Genomic DNA, 16533 nt, shown 5'->3' with positions numbered 1-16533 from the left:
CAATGCGGAAAACTCTAGGGGATGTTGTGCAGTCACGACGGGCCCTTCCCTTTCGTGCAAGCATCAGAGAGACAACTAGCATTCCACATAACAAGTAATGTTTTACTTGAATTGATATGAACATATCATATATGGTCCTTCCAAATGTGACGATGACAAGAAAACACACATTCATACTTATGTTATAGGGACAATATCATTTTACATGTGGTTGTTTAATTGATTGCTTACGATAAATCTTAGTTTCTATTTGTGTCTTTTGATCGATTTATTTGCATAGAAGAAATCGATGGGTTGACATGGTGTCTAAAAGTGATTTAAGATGAACATGGAACAAGGAGAATTTCAAAATCTTCAAGGCGTTTTTTATTTGAATGCCAGGATCGTATTTCATTGAGATATAGGGTTATTTTGTTTATTAGGTCGTCCGGTATACGGACCACGAACCCAGTCGTGGTCTATGTGGCCACGGACAACAGTCGTGCACACCACCTCAGTCGATCGTGGTTCATCGTTTTCGTGATGGCTCGTGGTGCCGAGGACAAGATGCAACACCCAAGGCTTCTTGATCTATTTCTTCTCTCTCTCTCTCTCAGCCTTCTTTTGTCTCCCTCTCTTCTTTCTTTCTCTTCGTTCTCAATGGAGAGTACTCCGTTTGTGGTGGGGTGGTTCGTGATTGCTCCGATGGCTGATCTGGAAGCTCTCCACAACCGTTTTCGTGGAGAGTATAATAGATGATCTTATGATTGTAAATTGATGTAATCTTCAACCATAAACATTTTATTTTAACAATAAAATTAGCATTGGGCATAAATACCTTTTGAAGGGGTGAAAATGTTATACTATTAAGCATACATATCTTATGTCTTCTTCATATTTTTTGTATACTTCTATTGCTTTTCTTATGTGCATTAATGGTAAAATAAACTCATAAAATAAAATTAAACGAAATAATCATAAAATAGAAAAATAGGAAAAAAAACTAAATAATCACAATACTTAATGTTATTATCTTCCAAAATAGTGTTACCTTTATCAATTAAACTTTTTTTAAATTATATTTTGAAATTATGATTATAATTTTGTAATTTTATAACAATAATTACCTTGAAATGATTAATCTTCATCAATTTTCAATAGCACATAATAATATTAATAATACTATAATAATATAAGCATAGTGAATGTGTTCATTACTATCAAAATATAAAAATGTTTTAAGATAAATATTATTTAATCATAAATAAACATCTATGAACACATAAATATTATTCACTTGTTAACATATATTAATAAACAAACATATGTTCGTATTTATAATCACAATGTATCTTTTTGAATGTTAATGTTCCCTATCAACTCGATGCTCGATGTCGTGGCTCGCCTTATAAAGTGTTGACTACAAGAGTTGATTACACAAAAGCGCATGACTACAAGAATCGATGTTAAAAAAACAACAAGCTTTATGGAGTTGTATAGTACAAACATATAAAACATAAATTGTTGTGTATGGCTAAAAACCATTGTGTACAGATCAATACTCTTCTCAAACCGATTTGAAAATTGTGATGCTACTAAATTGAGAAAATAAAGCGGATCCGTATCAATATTTCCTGTAAATGGTAGGAAAATTCAAAAACCTTTCTAAAATCTTGTTGCGGATGGGTAATGCTTCATCAAAATATTGATAACACCCTAAAACATGTGTTATTTTGTTTTAATTCGTTATATATATATATATATATATATATATATATATATATATATATATATATAAAGAGAGAGAGAGAGAGAGAGTTAGGTTCAAATGTTTTCACTATCTATTGTGTGCATGTATGATTGATTCTGGACCAATCATTTTAGCTATTTTAAGAAAGTAATAAATGCATATTAAATGATGAAGATGTAATTAATATACATTATATCTTTAACATGTAATATGCATTAATTACTTTCTTAAAATAACTAAAATGATTGGTCCAGAATCAATCATACATGCACACAATAGATAGTTAAAACAAAATAACCTAACCCTATATATATATATATATATATATATATATATATATATATATATATATATAGTGCTAGGTTCATGTGTTTCTTATATTTATTGTGTGCTAGAATGCACTAATAGGAATTTAGTAAAATTAAATAATTATTTAAATATATATATATATATATATATATATATATATTAAATGATTTTCATAATTATATATATATATATATATATATATATATATATATATATATATTAAATGATATCCATAATTATAATTTTCTTTTTATAGAAACTAATTAAATTTGTCATTAATGTTAGCAATAACATTCTTTCATAATGAATTCGTATCTAAGTTTTCATGTATGAGTTCATGTTTTGTTTATGGATTCATTCACTTAAAATATAACAAAGTTGCATGGAACATGAAGAACAAGAGTGTATTCTACTAGAATGCATTCTCATTCTGTAAAAATATACTCTCATTCTTCATGAATAAACTCTCATTCTGCTAGATTACACTCTCGTTCTCCATGTTCCAGACAACTTTTCTATATTTTGAGTGAGTGTGTCATGAAACAAAATATGAACCTATATATGAAAACCTAGATGGGAATTCATTCTGAAAGAATATTATTGTTGATATTAATGATGAATTTAATTAGTTTCCAAAAAAAATGAATTATAATTATGGATATCATTTAATATACATATAATTATGGAAATATTTTAATATATATCTTTATTTGACTAAATAATAAATTAATTTTTACAAAATTCTTATTGGTGCATTCTAGCACACAATAAATATGGGAAACATTTGAACCTAGCTCTCCTTTCTCTCATTCTTTCTCTCTCTCTCTCTCTCTCTCTCTCTCTCTCTATATATATATATATATATATATATATATATATATATATATATATATATATATATATATATGCAAATCAATAGAAAATGCATATAGGTTTGGAAACCCTAAAACCTAGAAAATCAATAGTAATACATAGAAAAAAATACTTTAAGATATCTAATCTTTTTTTTTTTACTTTATAGGGCTAAAAATCGCAGGTTTTGGAACAAATTTGCTGGAAAAATTGTTTTTGAATTTTTTCTAAAAAAAATTATTTTTTTAGTGAATTTATATATAAAAAAGTAGCGATTTTTATGTTTGTAAAGTAAAAAAAGATTAAATACCTTAAAGTATTTTTTTAATATATTATTAGGGTTTTTTTAGGTTTGTGCATTTTCTATTGATTTTCGATATATATATATATATATATATATATATATATATACATATATATATATATATATATATATATATATATATATATATATATATATATATATATATATATATAGGCTTAGGTTATTTTATTCAAAGTAATTATTATGTTATTGTATACATAAATATGGGCCAATCAATTTTACTTATTTTGAGAAAGTGATTAATATATATTCTTGAATTAAATATAATTGAAAAATATAATCTTAAGTAATTATAAGGGTAATATAGTCAAACAATATAGATTTAATAAAGGAAAATTACATTTTTTTAAGGGATTATAGATTCTATTAATTTTAAAAATCCGATTTTACGAATTATAATTCATTTAATTCGGAAATTCTGACAGAATATGTTTATGAGTATATTCAAAAATAAAAATATTCTTGAACCATAAATAATAAAAATATTCTTGAACCATATTCTTGATCATGAATTTAAAATTTTCTTGTAGAATAACAAATTCTTGAACAATCAATTGAAGAATAAAAACAAAAAATACATTATTTCTTAGAGAATATGGGTAACAATTGTTAAGAATTACATTTATTGTTAAAGAATAAAACTAAAAAAAAAACTTTCAAAACGGGAAAGAAAACATCAAAATCTAACAACGACTAAAACTTTTAAGAGAATAATGTTGCTTAGAATCATTTTCACTTTTATGGTCCGTTCTTCAAGCATCAACTTCTGTGATTCCAACAGAATCGGAATTCATGATTCAATTCCAACAGAGTTAGAATTCGTGATTCCATTCCAATGGAATTGGAATATCACCAATATCATCCATTGAATCATCTACATAAACATAGTTGATACCTTTTCAGAATTCAACCCTGTCAAGATCCTACACTGTCCACATAAATGTAGTGTTAAATCAGAAAAAAAAAAAAAAAAAACATAAACCGAAATATAAATCAATTCATAAAATGCAGCCAAAAATCAAGTTAAAACAAAAAAAATCCTAAATTGTACACTAAAAATCACGACAAAATCAAATTGAATCTGAGGCGATCAGATTTTATATATAATTCCAAGTTAAATGTGCAATGAAAGACCTCCCCTCACCCATCTTTGTCTCGGTGAAGACAGAGAAACCGCATCTCTCCTTCTTGAGGATCATTTTCGTTGCTCCCTTGTTCCTTCATTAATTGATGCTAGAAACTCCTCATTGGTGGTGTTGTTTTCTCTAACTGAACAAGGAGGCAGTAGCTTCGTGATTTATTCCCTCACATGTTCCTGTCGATCACCACTGGGACAACCCTTCTCACCTCTAGTGGTTGCCTCTCCACCTGTCAAATATCGAAACCAAGCACCTTACCTTCCATTGATTCATGTCAAAAAAAGAAGAAGAAAAATCAGAAGCAACATGGAGGCTGCCGGAGAAGCCCCCATCTGCTCACCTCTTTCCACCATCGACGAGCAACAGACCCTTTTCCCTCACACCTTTCCCTTCCTTCCCCATCAACCATCACTTCTGCCTACCTCCTCCCAAACCTTCTTCTGACCTCCTCGTTTTCTCACCTCACAGTCGGACAAGAAGGAACAAAAGCTCGTTGCTTCTTCCCTTCGTTGCTCCAGTCTTGTCGACCCCGGAGACGCTTCCTTAGCCTGCAATCGATCGACATCCATTGGACCTTGCAGCCGCTTCGTGCTTTCCTTCTCACCTTCATCGATGTACAAATACATGTGTCAACGCCCATGAAATCAGAAATCAAGAAATCAGGCTTTCTTTCCCCTCCTTTCTTCATTCGAGCCCTAACTATGTGCGGGTGTGTGTGTATCGTTACTCTTAAATCAGAATTGCAAAAGAACATGTAGAGGCGATAATGGCTTGGTATTTTTTGAAGATGGCGAAGAGATGAAGGGAATAATAGCTGGTGTTCAGTCAAGATCCAAACTTTGGATCGTGTTGGTTGAAAGCTTTCGATCGAATCCTACGGGGGGTTTTTCAAAGTGACATCGGTGGTAATTAAAAGGTGATAAATTAGGTTAAAATGAACTAGTATAATTATAGGAAAGTATTTGGGGAAGTTGTTTATAAAATTACCTAATTACCCTTATTTATTTATTTATTTATATTTTAAATTTTAATTGGCCCACATTTATGCATACAATAACACAATAAATACTTTAAACACCTGAACCTAACTCTCTCTCTCTCTCTATATATATATATATATATATATATATATATATATATATATATATATATATATATAGAGAGAGAGAGAGAGAGAAAGAGAGAGAGAGAGAGAGAGAGAGAGAGAAATGTTTATATACATTCAACAAATACTGTGTGGCCGTATGAACAGATGATAATGTACAAAAAATAAATTATTAATTAAACAAATAAGGGTAGATTTGTAATTAAATTAATTCCAAAATTATTTTCCCATAATTAAGGTTTAATTTCCTATAACCTTAATAATCTTTTTCCCATCTTTCTCTAAAAATCGTCCCTAAAATTTGTGTAATTTGATCACCATCATCATCTTCATCGCCGATAAGGTTAGGGGATGTGATCTCTATATGTTCACTAGAAAATTGGTACCGCCTATGCGCCGCATCACCTCCACTATATGTTCATAAGCTCTAGGAATTGGTTATCACTCCACATTGTTTATCATTTTTTTATATTTAGATTAAATAAGAAAACATAATTAATAAACGTAAATAAATATTTCACATTACGTAAAAACACATTACGTAACTTAAATTACTAAAAAAACACAAAAACACAAAATTTCAAACATAAATTACTAAAAAAACATAAAACCATAAAAATTTAAACCTAAATGACTTAAAAACCATTGAAAATTAAACAAAAAAATGAAAACGTTAAAAACCTAACTTTCATACTTGCCATGAACTTGTTGTTGGATTTTCAGAAACCCGACTAGATTTTTCGGGTTGATATCCGGTTGCGGCTTTGTGTTTAAAATTTGAAGATCGATAAATGCTAGTTTCCGACGATGAGCTTCCTTCGTTGAGTCGTATTTTTTTGTAAAAAACTTAGAATTTTGTCAAATTTTTCTGCAAGTATGTCTTCATTACTCACTTTTCCACTTGAAGACGCTGCCTTTTTCCCTTTGTCCCTTCCCGGTGGTCGACAAAGTTGGACTTCCGGTGGACCTTTCCCTTCGGTTTCCTCGAAGTCTTCATCGAGGTCGACACCAAAACCCACTCGGAAGTTCTTGGCCTTTTGTTGGAGCCGGTGGTCGATTACGAATGCGAAGTCTCCGGCTTAAGGACCCATTTTGGGCCTTACGACAAATTTCTCGTGCTTTTTGCTGGCCGAATGCTTTACCGCCATTGGTGACCTTGTATTTTTGGCAAGTGGTTGATAAAATATTGAAATCATTGCTACCACTTTTATACATATTTTTTAGATTTTCAAATATTTCGTTAAACTTGAAGCAAGCCGCTCGTAGTTCATGCCATTTTCCATTGACTGTGTCGTACGTCCGACCTGTTTCCCGTTGCGCATTGCCCTTCCTCGGGTCACACGATATAAAAATCAAAGCTTTAGCTAAAGCTTCCTCATCATCTTCGTTCCAAGACGTTCCTCCTTTTTGTAGCTTTTCCTATTGGTTGTCTTCTTCTAGATGGTTGTGTTTCTTCGACCCGGTTGTCGTCGTCATTGACCAAGTTTATAGGTGGGGATTGAGATAAGGGGACTTGAGATGGTTGTGTTTGGAATTGTTGAGATGGTTGTGTTTAGAATTGTTGAAAAGCTTGGAAGTGGGGTTGATTGAATTGTTATGGTCTTTGTTGTTGGAAATAGTTTTGTTAATAAGAAATATTGGTAAATAGAGATTGTTGTTGGATTGGGGATGTTAACATTTGCATGTAACCTTGATATTTATCATTTAGAGTGTTTGGGGTTATTGGGGAGTTTGGCTTGGTCGGGGTATTTTGATTTTGCTCCATATTTTGAGAAAAAAAAAATGAGAGAGTAGAAAGATATTTGAATGGTTTTATGGTGTGAAATGGTATAAAAATGTTGGTATTTATATGGTTAAGTTTAAAGTTTAAAAAATGATTCTTTTACATTGTTAACAGGTCAATTTTTGACCGTTTCTATATTTCAATTTCTATTGATCGTAAGGAGGTGTAACAGGCATCAATCCACACAAGATTTATGGGTGAGGGGGTGGTGTTCACGCGTAAACAAGTGTGCCACCTCACCCTTTACGCGTAAAAAAGAGCGTCATACCCCATGGCTTAATCACCATAACTCTATCCCACCGCCATATGTATCTTCAACTCCTGAATACCATTTGTACACCCCCTACACTGTAACACCCAAAGTTTTGAGGGCCAAGAAAGGAAGAAAACCCTAATTCTTAGGGGCGACTCGGCGAGTCCAAGGAGGAACTCAGCGAGTCCGAGTGGGATCCGAGTCGAGGTGTAAGTGACCAACTCGGCGAGTCGGCCAAGTGGACTCGGCGAGTCGGCCAAGTGGACTCGGCGAGTCTGGTCTGTGCGAGGAAAACCCTAAATTCGGGACTTGGAGCCTATTTAAGCGCCTCATTCTCTCCCTAGGGTTCCTTTGCTGCCTCTTTCACCCAGTACATTAAACCCTAGCCGCCATATCCTCTATTTGAGCCAATTGTTGCCTTGGAAAGTGCATTAAAGCTTGGAGAAGGAAGAGGGAACTTGGAGGAGCAAGAAGGGACTATAGATCTGGGATTGTGAGTTCATTCTGAGCATTTGGAGGTAATAAACTAGTTCCTGGACCCTTTTTGCACCTAGATCTATGTGTGGTTGTTGGGGCTTTTAGCCACAATGTTATTATTTTGAGTTAGAAGCCAGATCTGAAGTTGCTACTTCAGATCTAAGCATATTATGGTCTTGAGAAGCATAAAGTAGCAACCCTTGGGTTGATTATGGAGCCTCCTTGCCTTAAACCCTAGTTTGTGGTGTATTTTGCCTAGATCTCCTTCTCTATACGTAAAGTTTGCAACTTTACGTGAGGAATAGGCTTGGGAAGGGTAGATCTACAGTTTGGAGTCTCTACATGACTCAAAAGTCCTCTGCATGTATGAAGGACCGGATGGACTCGGCGAGTCCTTTGAATGGACTCGGCGAGTAGCTTGAAGATGAGGAGGAACTTGACGAGTGGGATGAACAGCTTGTCGAGTCGGATGAAGTTGAGCATGAACTCGACGAGTTGGAAGAACAACTCAGCGTGTTGGATGAAGATTGTCTTGGACTCGGCGAGTCTGTTCTTGGACTCGGCGAGTCAGGTCGAGAAACCCCAAACCCTTCGAGTTGAGACTTGAATCAGTGAGTCGAATGGAGACTCGATGAGTTGGACAGGTCAGGACTCGGTAATCGGTAGACTCGGCGAGTCATGGACTGACTCGGCGAGTCGAGTCGCGAATAGAAGGACTCTGAACATATGAACTCGACGAGTCAATAGGGTGACTCGGCGAGTAGGGTTGACCTGGGAGGTTGACTTTGACCAGGACTTTGACTTTGGCAAGAGTTGACTTAGTTGAACTTTGAAGGTCAGTTAGACTAAGTGTTATGTTGATATTGGTAGCTCGGGGAGCTAGTGGAGCAGCAGTTCGGAGTCAGTGGTCAGGTAGCGGTCAAAGGGATTAGCAGCAACAGTTCAGCAGTATCAGGTGAGTTTCCCTTTGTATGAATGGGTTTACGGCCACAATGTCGGCCCATGTAGTTATGAGTAGAAGACCCGGGGGTTAGCCCTAGGCACAGTATGCTAGTATGATATTCAGGACAAGGTCCAACGATAGCGGGTGGGTGCCCAAGGAATGGTTTATGTGATAGTTATACTTGTTGTCTGTGTGATACTTGTATGTGCCTGGTAGGGTGGTGAGTGTGGGCGAGGTCCCGTACCTCACCATTAGCAGAGTGTGGATGGCGTTCCACATCTTATTAGTAGCAAATCAGGGGCGAGGCCCAAGATAGGGAAAGAGTGAGGGAGGGCTGGGCCCGTATCTCACTGTCAGTAGGAGCATGGACGGGGCTCCCTGGCTCATCAGTAGAGTTCGGTTGTTAGGACCGGAGGGTAGTCAGACACCCCAGATACGTTTGACAGTATGTGATGTTATGTTTATGTGCTAGCATGATATCATATTATGTGATAGTGGTAGTAGGGGGTGAAATAATCCCCACTTACCGGTCGACAGGACCGAAGGGGTAGTTCAGCACCCAGATATGCTAGGCAGTATATGGCTTATGTGTTTATGCTATGCTTTTATGTGGTAGTGTTAGGGGGTGAAATAGTCCCAGGTTACTGGTTGAAAGATACCGAAGGGGAGACCAGCACCCAGATATGCTACGCAATATCCGGTCGAGAGGACCGAAGGGGAGCCAGCACCCAAATATGCTAGGCAGTATCCGGTCGAGAGGACCGAAGGGGAGGCTAGCACCCAGATATGCTAGGCAGTATCCGGTCGAGAGGACCGAAGGGGTAGGTCGGGCACCCAGATATGCCTGACAGTATATGTATGTTATATGATTGTATGGTATGATGGGGGAACTCACTAAGCTTCGTGCTTACGGTTTTCAGTTTTGGTTTCAGGTACTTCCGATAGCGGATGATGGAGCTCGGGACGATCACATGGCACAAACCATAGATTTACCAGCCTGGGAATGTTTACTCTGATAATGAACATGTGTTTTGAAAACTTATACTCAGATTATGTTTTGGAATGATGTCTTTGCTTAAAGTAATGTTTTATTAAAAGAAATTTTTGGTCTTAAATTTTGGGTCGTTACACAACATGAGAGCGGTAAATGACCCATGGTTTTCTGATTTTTTATTACGAGTTGGTGATGAAAAGGAGGAAACATTGGACGAGTCATTTACTCATATACCTAATAACATGTCCATTCCATAGTCCCAGGTTACCGGTTGAAAGATACCGAAGGGGAGACCAGCACCCAGATATGCTAGGCAGTATCCGGTTGAGAGGACCGAAGGGGTAGGTCGGGCACCCAGATATGCCTGGCAGTATATGTATGTTATATGATTGTATGGTATGATGGGGGAACTCACTAAGCTTCGTGCTTACGGTTTTCAGTTTTGGTTTTAGGTACATCCGGTAGCGGATGATGTAGCTCGGGATGATCGCATGGCACACACCATAGATTTGCCAGCCTGGGAATGTTTACTCTGATAATGAACATGTGTTTTGAAAACTTATACTCAGATTATGTTTTGGAATGATGTCTTTGCTTAAAGTAATGTTTTATTCAGGAAAGGCCGAGACAAGACCGGGAACCTGGTAGGGTGTGTTTGGTCTCGCAGCAGTGATGAGTTTTCTGGTAATGGATGTATTATATTTCAGTATGGTGACATTGCGAGAGAGACCAGCGGGTGGATCAGGTGCCGGAGAGGGATCAGGCTCGGGTTCAGGGGCCGAGCAGCTCGAGGAGCGAATGAGAGAGTTGATATCAGCTGAGGTTATGCGCAGTATTCTAGCTCAGACTCTTGTAATCTTTGGCACGGTCAAGGAGGGTATGTTGGAGATTTTGGATGAGATGCTGGGAGCCTTCCATGCCAAGATGATGGCTTTGATGGGAGCGTGCACCTTGACATTTCGGGAGTTTAGGGCTTGCGGGGCACCAGATTATCATGCGGCTAGGGACTCCATCGCTAGCAGCAAATGGATGGCTGATGTTGCCAACACATTCTGTACGATCCGGTGTCCTGAGGGGGGACAAGGTCAGACTCGCTTCCTGTCTTCTGAAGGACAGAGCGAGGGATTAGTGGGAGGAGATTGGTCATGCTTTGGGGGATGATGCCGCGTTGGACGCGATAACTTGGAGCGATTTCTCGGCCAGGTTCAGGGCAGAGTTTTCGCCGATTATTGAGGTGCAGCAGTTGGCCCGAGAGTTTCAGGATTTGACGCAGACCACTGAGATTGTGGCGGAGATCACCGCCAAGTTCAGGGAGAGGGCTCTTCTTGTACCGCAGTATGTCGCGGATGAGGAGATGAAGAAGGTCCGATACCATGAGATGTTGAGGGATGACATCAGGGAGTTCGTGAGCAGATCCAGCCGTAAGACGCTGGAAGATATGATTTCTCGAGCTAGAGAGAGGGAAATTGATTTGGAGCAGATCCGGAAGAGGAAGTCGGATGAGGTTCAAGTAGTTGCAGGTTCGGGCAAAAGGCCTAAGGGATCGGATTCGAGATCGAGGGATTATCAGGACCGCAGTCGGTGCGGGAAGTGTGGCAGGGCGCACGGAGGCGCGTGCAGGAGTGGTAGCGGTGGTGAGTCTGGTTGTTTCAAGTGCGGTCGGACTGGTCATTACAGCAGGGATTGTACTGTTACCACCGCGCAGGGATCTGACTTGTTATGTTTTCATTGCCATCAGCGGGGCCACAAGAAGGCCCAGTGCCCCGGTTTGTTTTCAGCAGAACGGGTAATGGCACCTGCCCCCGCAACTTTGAGGATCACAGACGGCCGTCAGGGCCGTGCAGAGGCGCCTACGGTAGGAGGCAGAGCTCTTCAGATGACTACCGTAGAGGCACGATCAGCACCGGACGTTGCAGGTATGCGATTTCTGTCTTCAGTTCTTTTATTTGTGCAAGATTATATTGTTATGGTTCTGCATCATTATCGGTCTGAGTATTTTATTTTTGAGCGGTTGATTATGATCGAGTTATATGCCATCTGCATACCTTAGATATTCGAATGGTAGTGAAGGGATGTGCCCTATTGGAGAAGGTTGGATAGGATGCAGTAACTGTAGCATGCTTGGGAGGGACTTGGTATGTCTCGCTAGATCGGAGTTGTATAGTGTTAGAGATGGATTAGTTAGATCCCTAGCTATGGTAAGCTTGGGTTCCTCGGCAGATTGATTATGGAATGGTAGCAAGGATTGGGATTTCTTTTTGAGTATTGAGTAACAATAGGGTAAGTAGGATCGGAGTGGGGGAGAATCCTCCGAGTGTGCAAAGGTAGGAGCACGCAGATCCAGGATGAGTGTGCGACCTCTGAGAAGGAAAGGAAGTAGTTTAGAGTTTGATGGATTGAGGATTTCAGGGTTGGGAGTTTGAGAAACTCCCCATCAGCTAGTGTGTGTGATGGTAATGATTAGTGCGTGGTTGGGAATTCAAGTTGTGGATCGCCCGTAGGACTCGAGGGAGTCGAAATGAGGATCTTGAATTCACTAGCAGTCAGCAATGGATGGTGATGTAAGACTATGGGTAAGCCGTAGCATTCCTTAGTAGTTTCGTTAGCGGAGTTGTGGCGAGGCCCGAGTGAGAGTGATTAGACTAGTGGGACTAGAAGGATAGAGGCGGGTGGGACCCGTGGGCGAGGCCCGTGAGTTTTAGCAGCACAGGTGGGACCTGGTAGCGACCTTAGTGTCAAGTTAGGGGATCGGGGATCCCAGGGTTGTAGTGCCTGAATGGCATAATTGATTGAGCAGTTATAGGTGGTCAAAGTTTCTTTGGAAGTTGTTGGGAGCGACTAGTGGTGGTGTTGGTACTAGCTACCGGTGGGAGCCGGTAATCCAGACATTGATAGGTTGGTAAGGACCAGAGTGGTCTCAGTTCATCCGGAAGGCAGATGAGGAATGGCAGAAGTTTCCAGTCAGTAGTAGTGCGGGTAAGCGGTTTATGGTGGAATTCAGATAGTCGAGTCGAGGGGTGCTCGACACCAAGTTATGACAAGCGAGGAGTGTCAGTGGTTACTGGCGGTGATGACCCGTACTGGTTTTAGCGGGAATACTGGATTGGTGAAGATAAGATCTTCACGGTGTCAGAGGAGATAGTTGCTTTTGGAGCATCGCCTTGGGAAGGCAAAGGAACTGCGTGAGGAAAGAAGGGGTGAACCCCTATAGGTTCAGTTGCAGTACTCGGAGAGTACCATATGGATTGTCGGTGGAGTAAGTTGTGTTTCCAGAATGTTCAGGGTCAGGGCTGACCCGAGATGATTATCCGCAAGGATTGATGCTAGTCAGAATGACCAGGCGGAAGACCAGCGAAGGTAGGCAGCTGGTGTGGGAATCATTGATGGGGTATTGGAGGCAGATCGCAGGCGATGGGCCATAGCAAACTTCGAGGACGAAGTTTAGTTTAAGTGGGGGAGAGTTGTATCACCCAAATTTTTGAGGGCCAAGAAAGGAAGAAAACCCTAATTCATAGGGGCGACTCGGCGAGTCCAAGGAGGAACTCAGCGAGTCTGAGCGGGATCCGGGTCGAGGTGTAAGTGACCAACTCGGCGAGTCGGCCAAATGGACTCGGCGAGTCTGGTCTGTGCGAGGAAAACCCTAAATTCGGGACTTGGAGCCTATTTAAGCGCCTCATTCTCTCCCCTAGGGTTCCTTTGCTGCCTCTTTCACCCAGAACATTAAACCCTAGCCGCCATATCCTCTATTTAAGCCATTTGTTGCCTTGGAAAGTGCATTAAAGCTTGGAGAAGGAAGAGGGAACTTGGAGGAGCAAGAAGGGACTATAGATCTGGGATTGTGAGTTCATTCTGAGCATTTGGAGGTAATAAACTAGTTCCTGGACCCTTTTTTCACCTAGATCTATGTGGGGTTGTTGGGGCTTTTAGCCATAATGTTATTATTTTGAGTTAGAAGCCAGATCTGAAGTTGCTACTTCAGATCTAAGCATATTATGGTCTTGAGAAGCATAAAGTAGCAGCCCTTGGGTTGATTATGGAGCCTCCTTGCCTTAAACCCTAGTTTGTGGTGTATTTTGCCTAGATCTCCTTCTCTATACGTAAAGTTTGCAACTTTACGTGAGGAATAGGCTTGGGAAGGGTAGATCTACAGTTTGGAGTCCCTGCATGACTCAAAAGTCCTCTGCATGTATGAAGGACCGGATGGACCCGGCGAGTCCTTTGAGTGGACTCGACCAGTAGCTTGAAGATGACGAGGAACTTGACGAGTGGGATGAACAGCTTGTCGAGTCGGATGAAGTTGGGCATGAACTCGGCGAGTTGGAAGAATAACTCGGCGAGTTGGATGAAGATTGTCTTGGACTCGGCGAGTCAGGTCGCGAAACCCCAAACCCTTCGAGTTGAGACTCGAATCAGTAGGTCGAATGGAGAATCGATGAGTTGGACAGGTCAGGACTCGGTAATCGGTAGACTCGGCGAGTCATGGACTGACTCGGCGAGTCAAGTCGCGAATAGAAGGACTCTGAACATATGAACTCGGCGAGTCAGTAGGGTAACTCGGCGAGTAGGGTTGACCTGGGAGGTTGACTTTGACCAGGACTTTGACTTTGGCAAGAGTTGACTTAGTTGACCTTTGAAGGTCAGTTAGACTAAGTGATATGTTGATATTGGTAGCTCGGGGAGCTAGTGGAGCAGCAGTTCGGAGTCAGTGGTCAGGTAGCGGTCAAAGGGATTAGCAGCAGCAGTTCAACAGTATCAGGTGAGTTTCCCTTTGTATGAATGGGTCTACGGCCACAATTCCGGCCCATGTAGTTATGAGTAGAAGACCCGGGGGTTAGCCCTAGGCACAGTATGCTAGTATGATATTCAGGACAAGGTCCAACGATAGCGGGCGGGTGCCCAAGGAATGGTTTATGTGATAGTTATACTTGTTGTCTGTGTGATACTTGTATGTGCCTGGTAGGGTGGTGAGTGTGGGCGAGGTCCCGTACCTCACCAATAGCAGAGTGTGGATGGTGTTCCACATCTCATTAGCAGCAGATCAGGGGCGAGGCCCAAGATAGGGAAAGAGTGAGGGAGGGCTGGGCCCGTATCTCACTGTCAGTAGGAGTATGGACGGGGCTCCCTGGCTCATCAGTAGAGTTCGGTTGTTAGGACCGGAGGGTAGTCAGACACCCCAGATACGTCTGACAGTATGTGATGTTATGTTTATGTGCTAGCATGATATGATGTTATGTGATAGTGATAGTAGGGGGTGAAATAATCCCCACTTACCGGTCGACAGGACCGAATGGGTAGTTCAGCACCCAGATATGCTAGGCAGTATATGGCTTATGTGTTTATGCTATGCTTTTATGTGGTAGTGTTAGGGGATGAAATAGTCCCAGGTTACCGGTTGAAAGATACCGAAGGGGAGACCAGCACTCAGATATGCTACGCAGTATCCGGTCGAGAGGACCGAAGGGGAGCCAACACCCAAATATGCTAGGCAGTATCCGGTCGAGAGGACCGAAGGGGAGGCTAGCACCCAGATATGCTAGGCAGTATCCGGTCGAGAGGAACGAAGGGGTAGGTCGGGCACCCAGATATGTCTGACAGTATATGTATGTTATATGATTGTATGGTATGATGGGGGAACTCACTAAGCTTCGTGCTTACGGTTTTCAGTTTTGGTTTCAGGTACTTCCGATAGCGGATGATGGAGCTCGAGACGATCGCATGGCACACACCATAGATTTGCCAGCCTGGGAATGTTTACTCTGATAATGAACATGTGTTTTGAAAACTTATACTCAGATTATGTTTTGGAATGATGTCTTTGCTTAAAGTAATGTTTTATTAAAAGAAATTTTTGGTCTTAAATTTTGGGTCGTTACACAACATGAGAGCGGTAAATGACCCATGGTTTTCTGATTTTTTATTACGAGTTGGTGATGAAAAGGAGGAAACATTGGACGAGTCCTTTACTCATATACGTGATAACATGTCCATTCCATACACTGATAAAACTAATTCAGTGGACGCTCTAATTGATGCAATATTTCCTTCTTTGCAATCCAACGACGCCGATTCAAAATTTATCATTTCGAGGGCGATATTGTCAACTAAAAATGAAAGTGTTGATGAGATTAATAATAAGTTGATCGAACGATTTTCTGGCGAGCAAAAAGTTTACTATAGTTTTGATGAAGCGGAAGATGACAAAAATAACTTATATCCGATGGAATATTTGAACTTGCTAAATGTTAGTGGTGTACCCCCTCATTATCTTCGGTTAAAAACTATGTGCCCAGTAATACTTTTGCGAAATATCGATCCTTCAAATGGGTTATGTAATGACACAATATTGATATGTCGAGCTTTCCAACAAAATGTCATTGATGTAGAGATAGTTGTTGGTCAACATGCTGGAAAAAGAGTGTTTTTACCAAGAATTCCTCTATGCCCGTCTGACGATGAGATGTTCCCATTCAAACTAAAGAGAAAGCAGTTTCCAATTCAGCTTAGTTTCTCTATGACAATCAATAAAGCTCAAGGACGAATAATTCCAAATGTAGGTGTTTATCTGCCAGAATCAGTATTCTGACATGGCAAACTTCATGTGGCGTTGTCCAGAGGAATATCACG

General features: G+C 40.0%; 1 protein-coding gene across 1 annotated transcript; it reads left to right on the top strand.

Moving 5' to 3' along the window:
* Positions 1 to 15889: 15889 nt before the first annotated feature.
* On the top strand, positions 15890 to 16492 carry LOC111906521 (uncharacterized). The gene has a single exon (XM_023902280.1). The coding sequence runs from the start codon at positions 15890 to 15892 to the stop codon at positions 16490 to 16492; it is 603 nt and encodes a 200-aa protein (XP_023758048.1).
* The last annotated feature ends 41 nt before the right edge of the window (positions 16493 to 16533 follow it).

This window comes from Lactuca sativa, chromosome 1 (genome assembly GCF_002870075.4).
Source record: "Lactuca sativa cultivar Salinas chromosome 1, Lsat_Salinas_v11, whole genome shotgun sequence".
In the NCBI taxonomy this organism is placed as follows: Eukaryota; Viridiplantae; Streptophyta; class Magnoliopsida; order Asterales; family Asteraceae; genus Lactuca; species Lactuca sativa.
The sequence above is the reverse complement of the archived record's forward strand: the minus strand, read 5'-3'. Positions and strand labels throughout refer to the sequence as shown.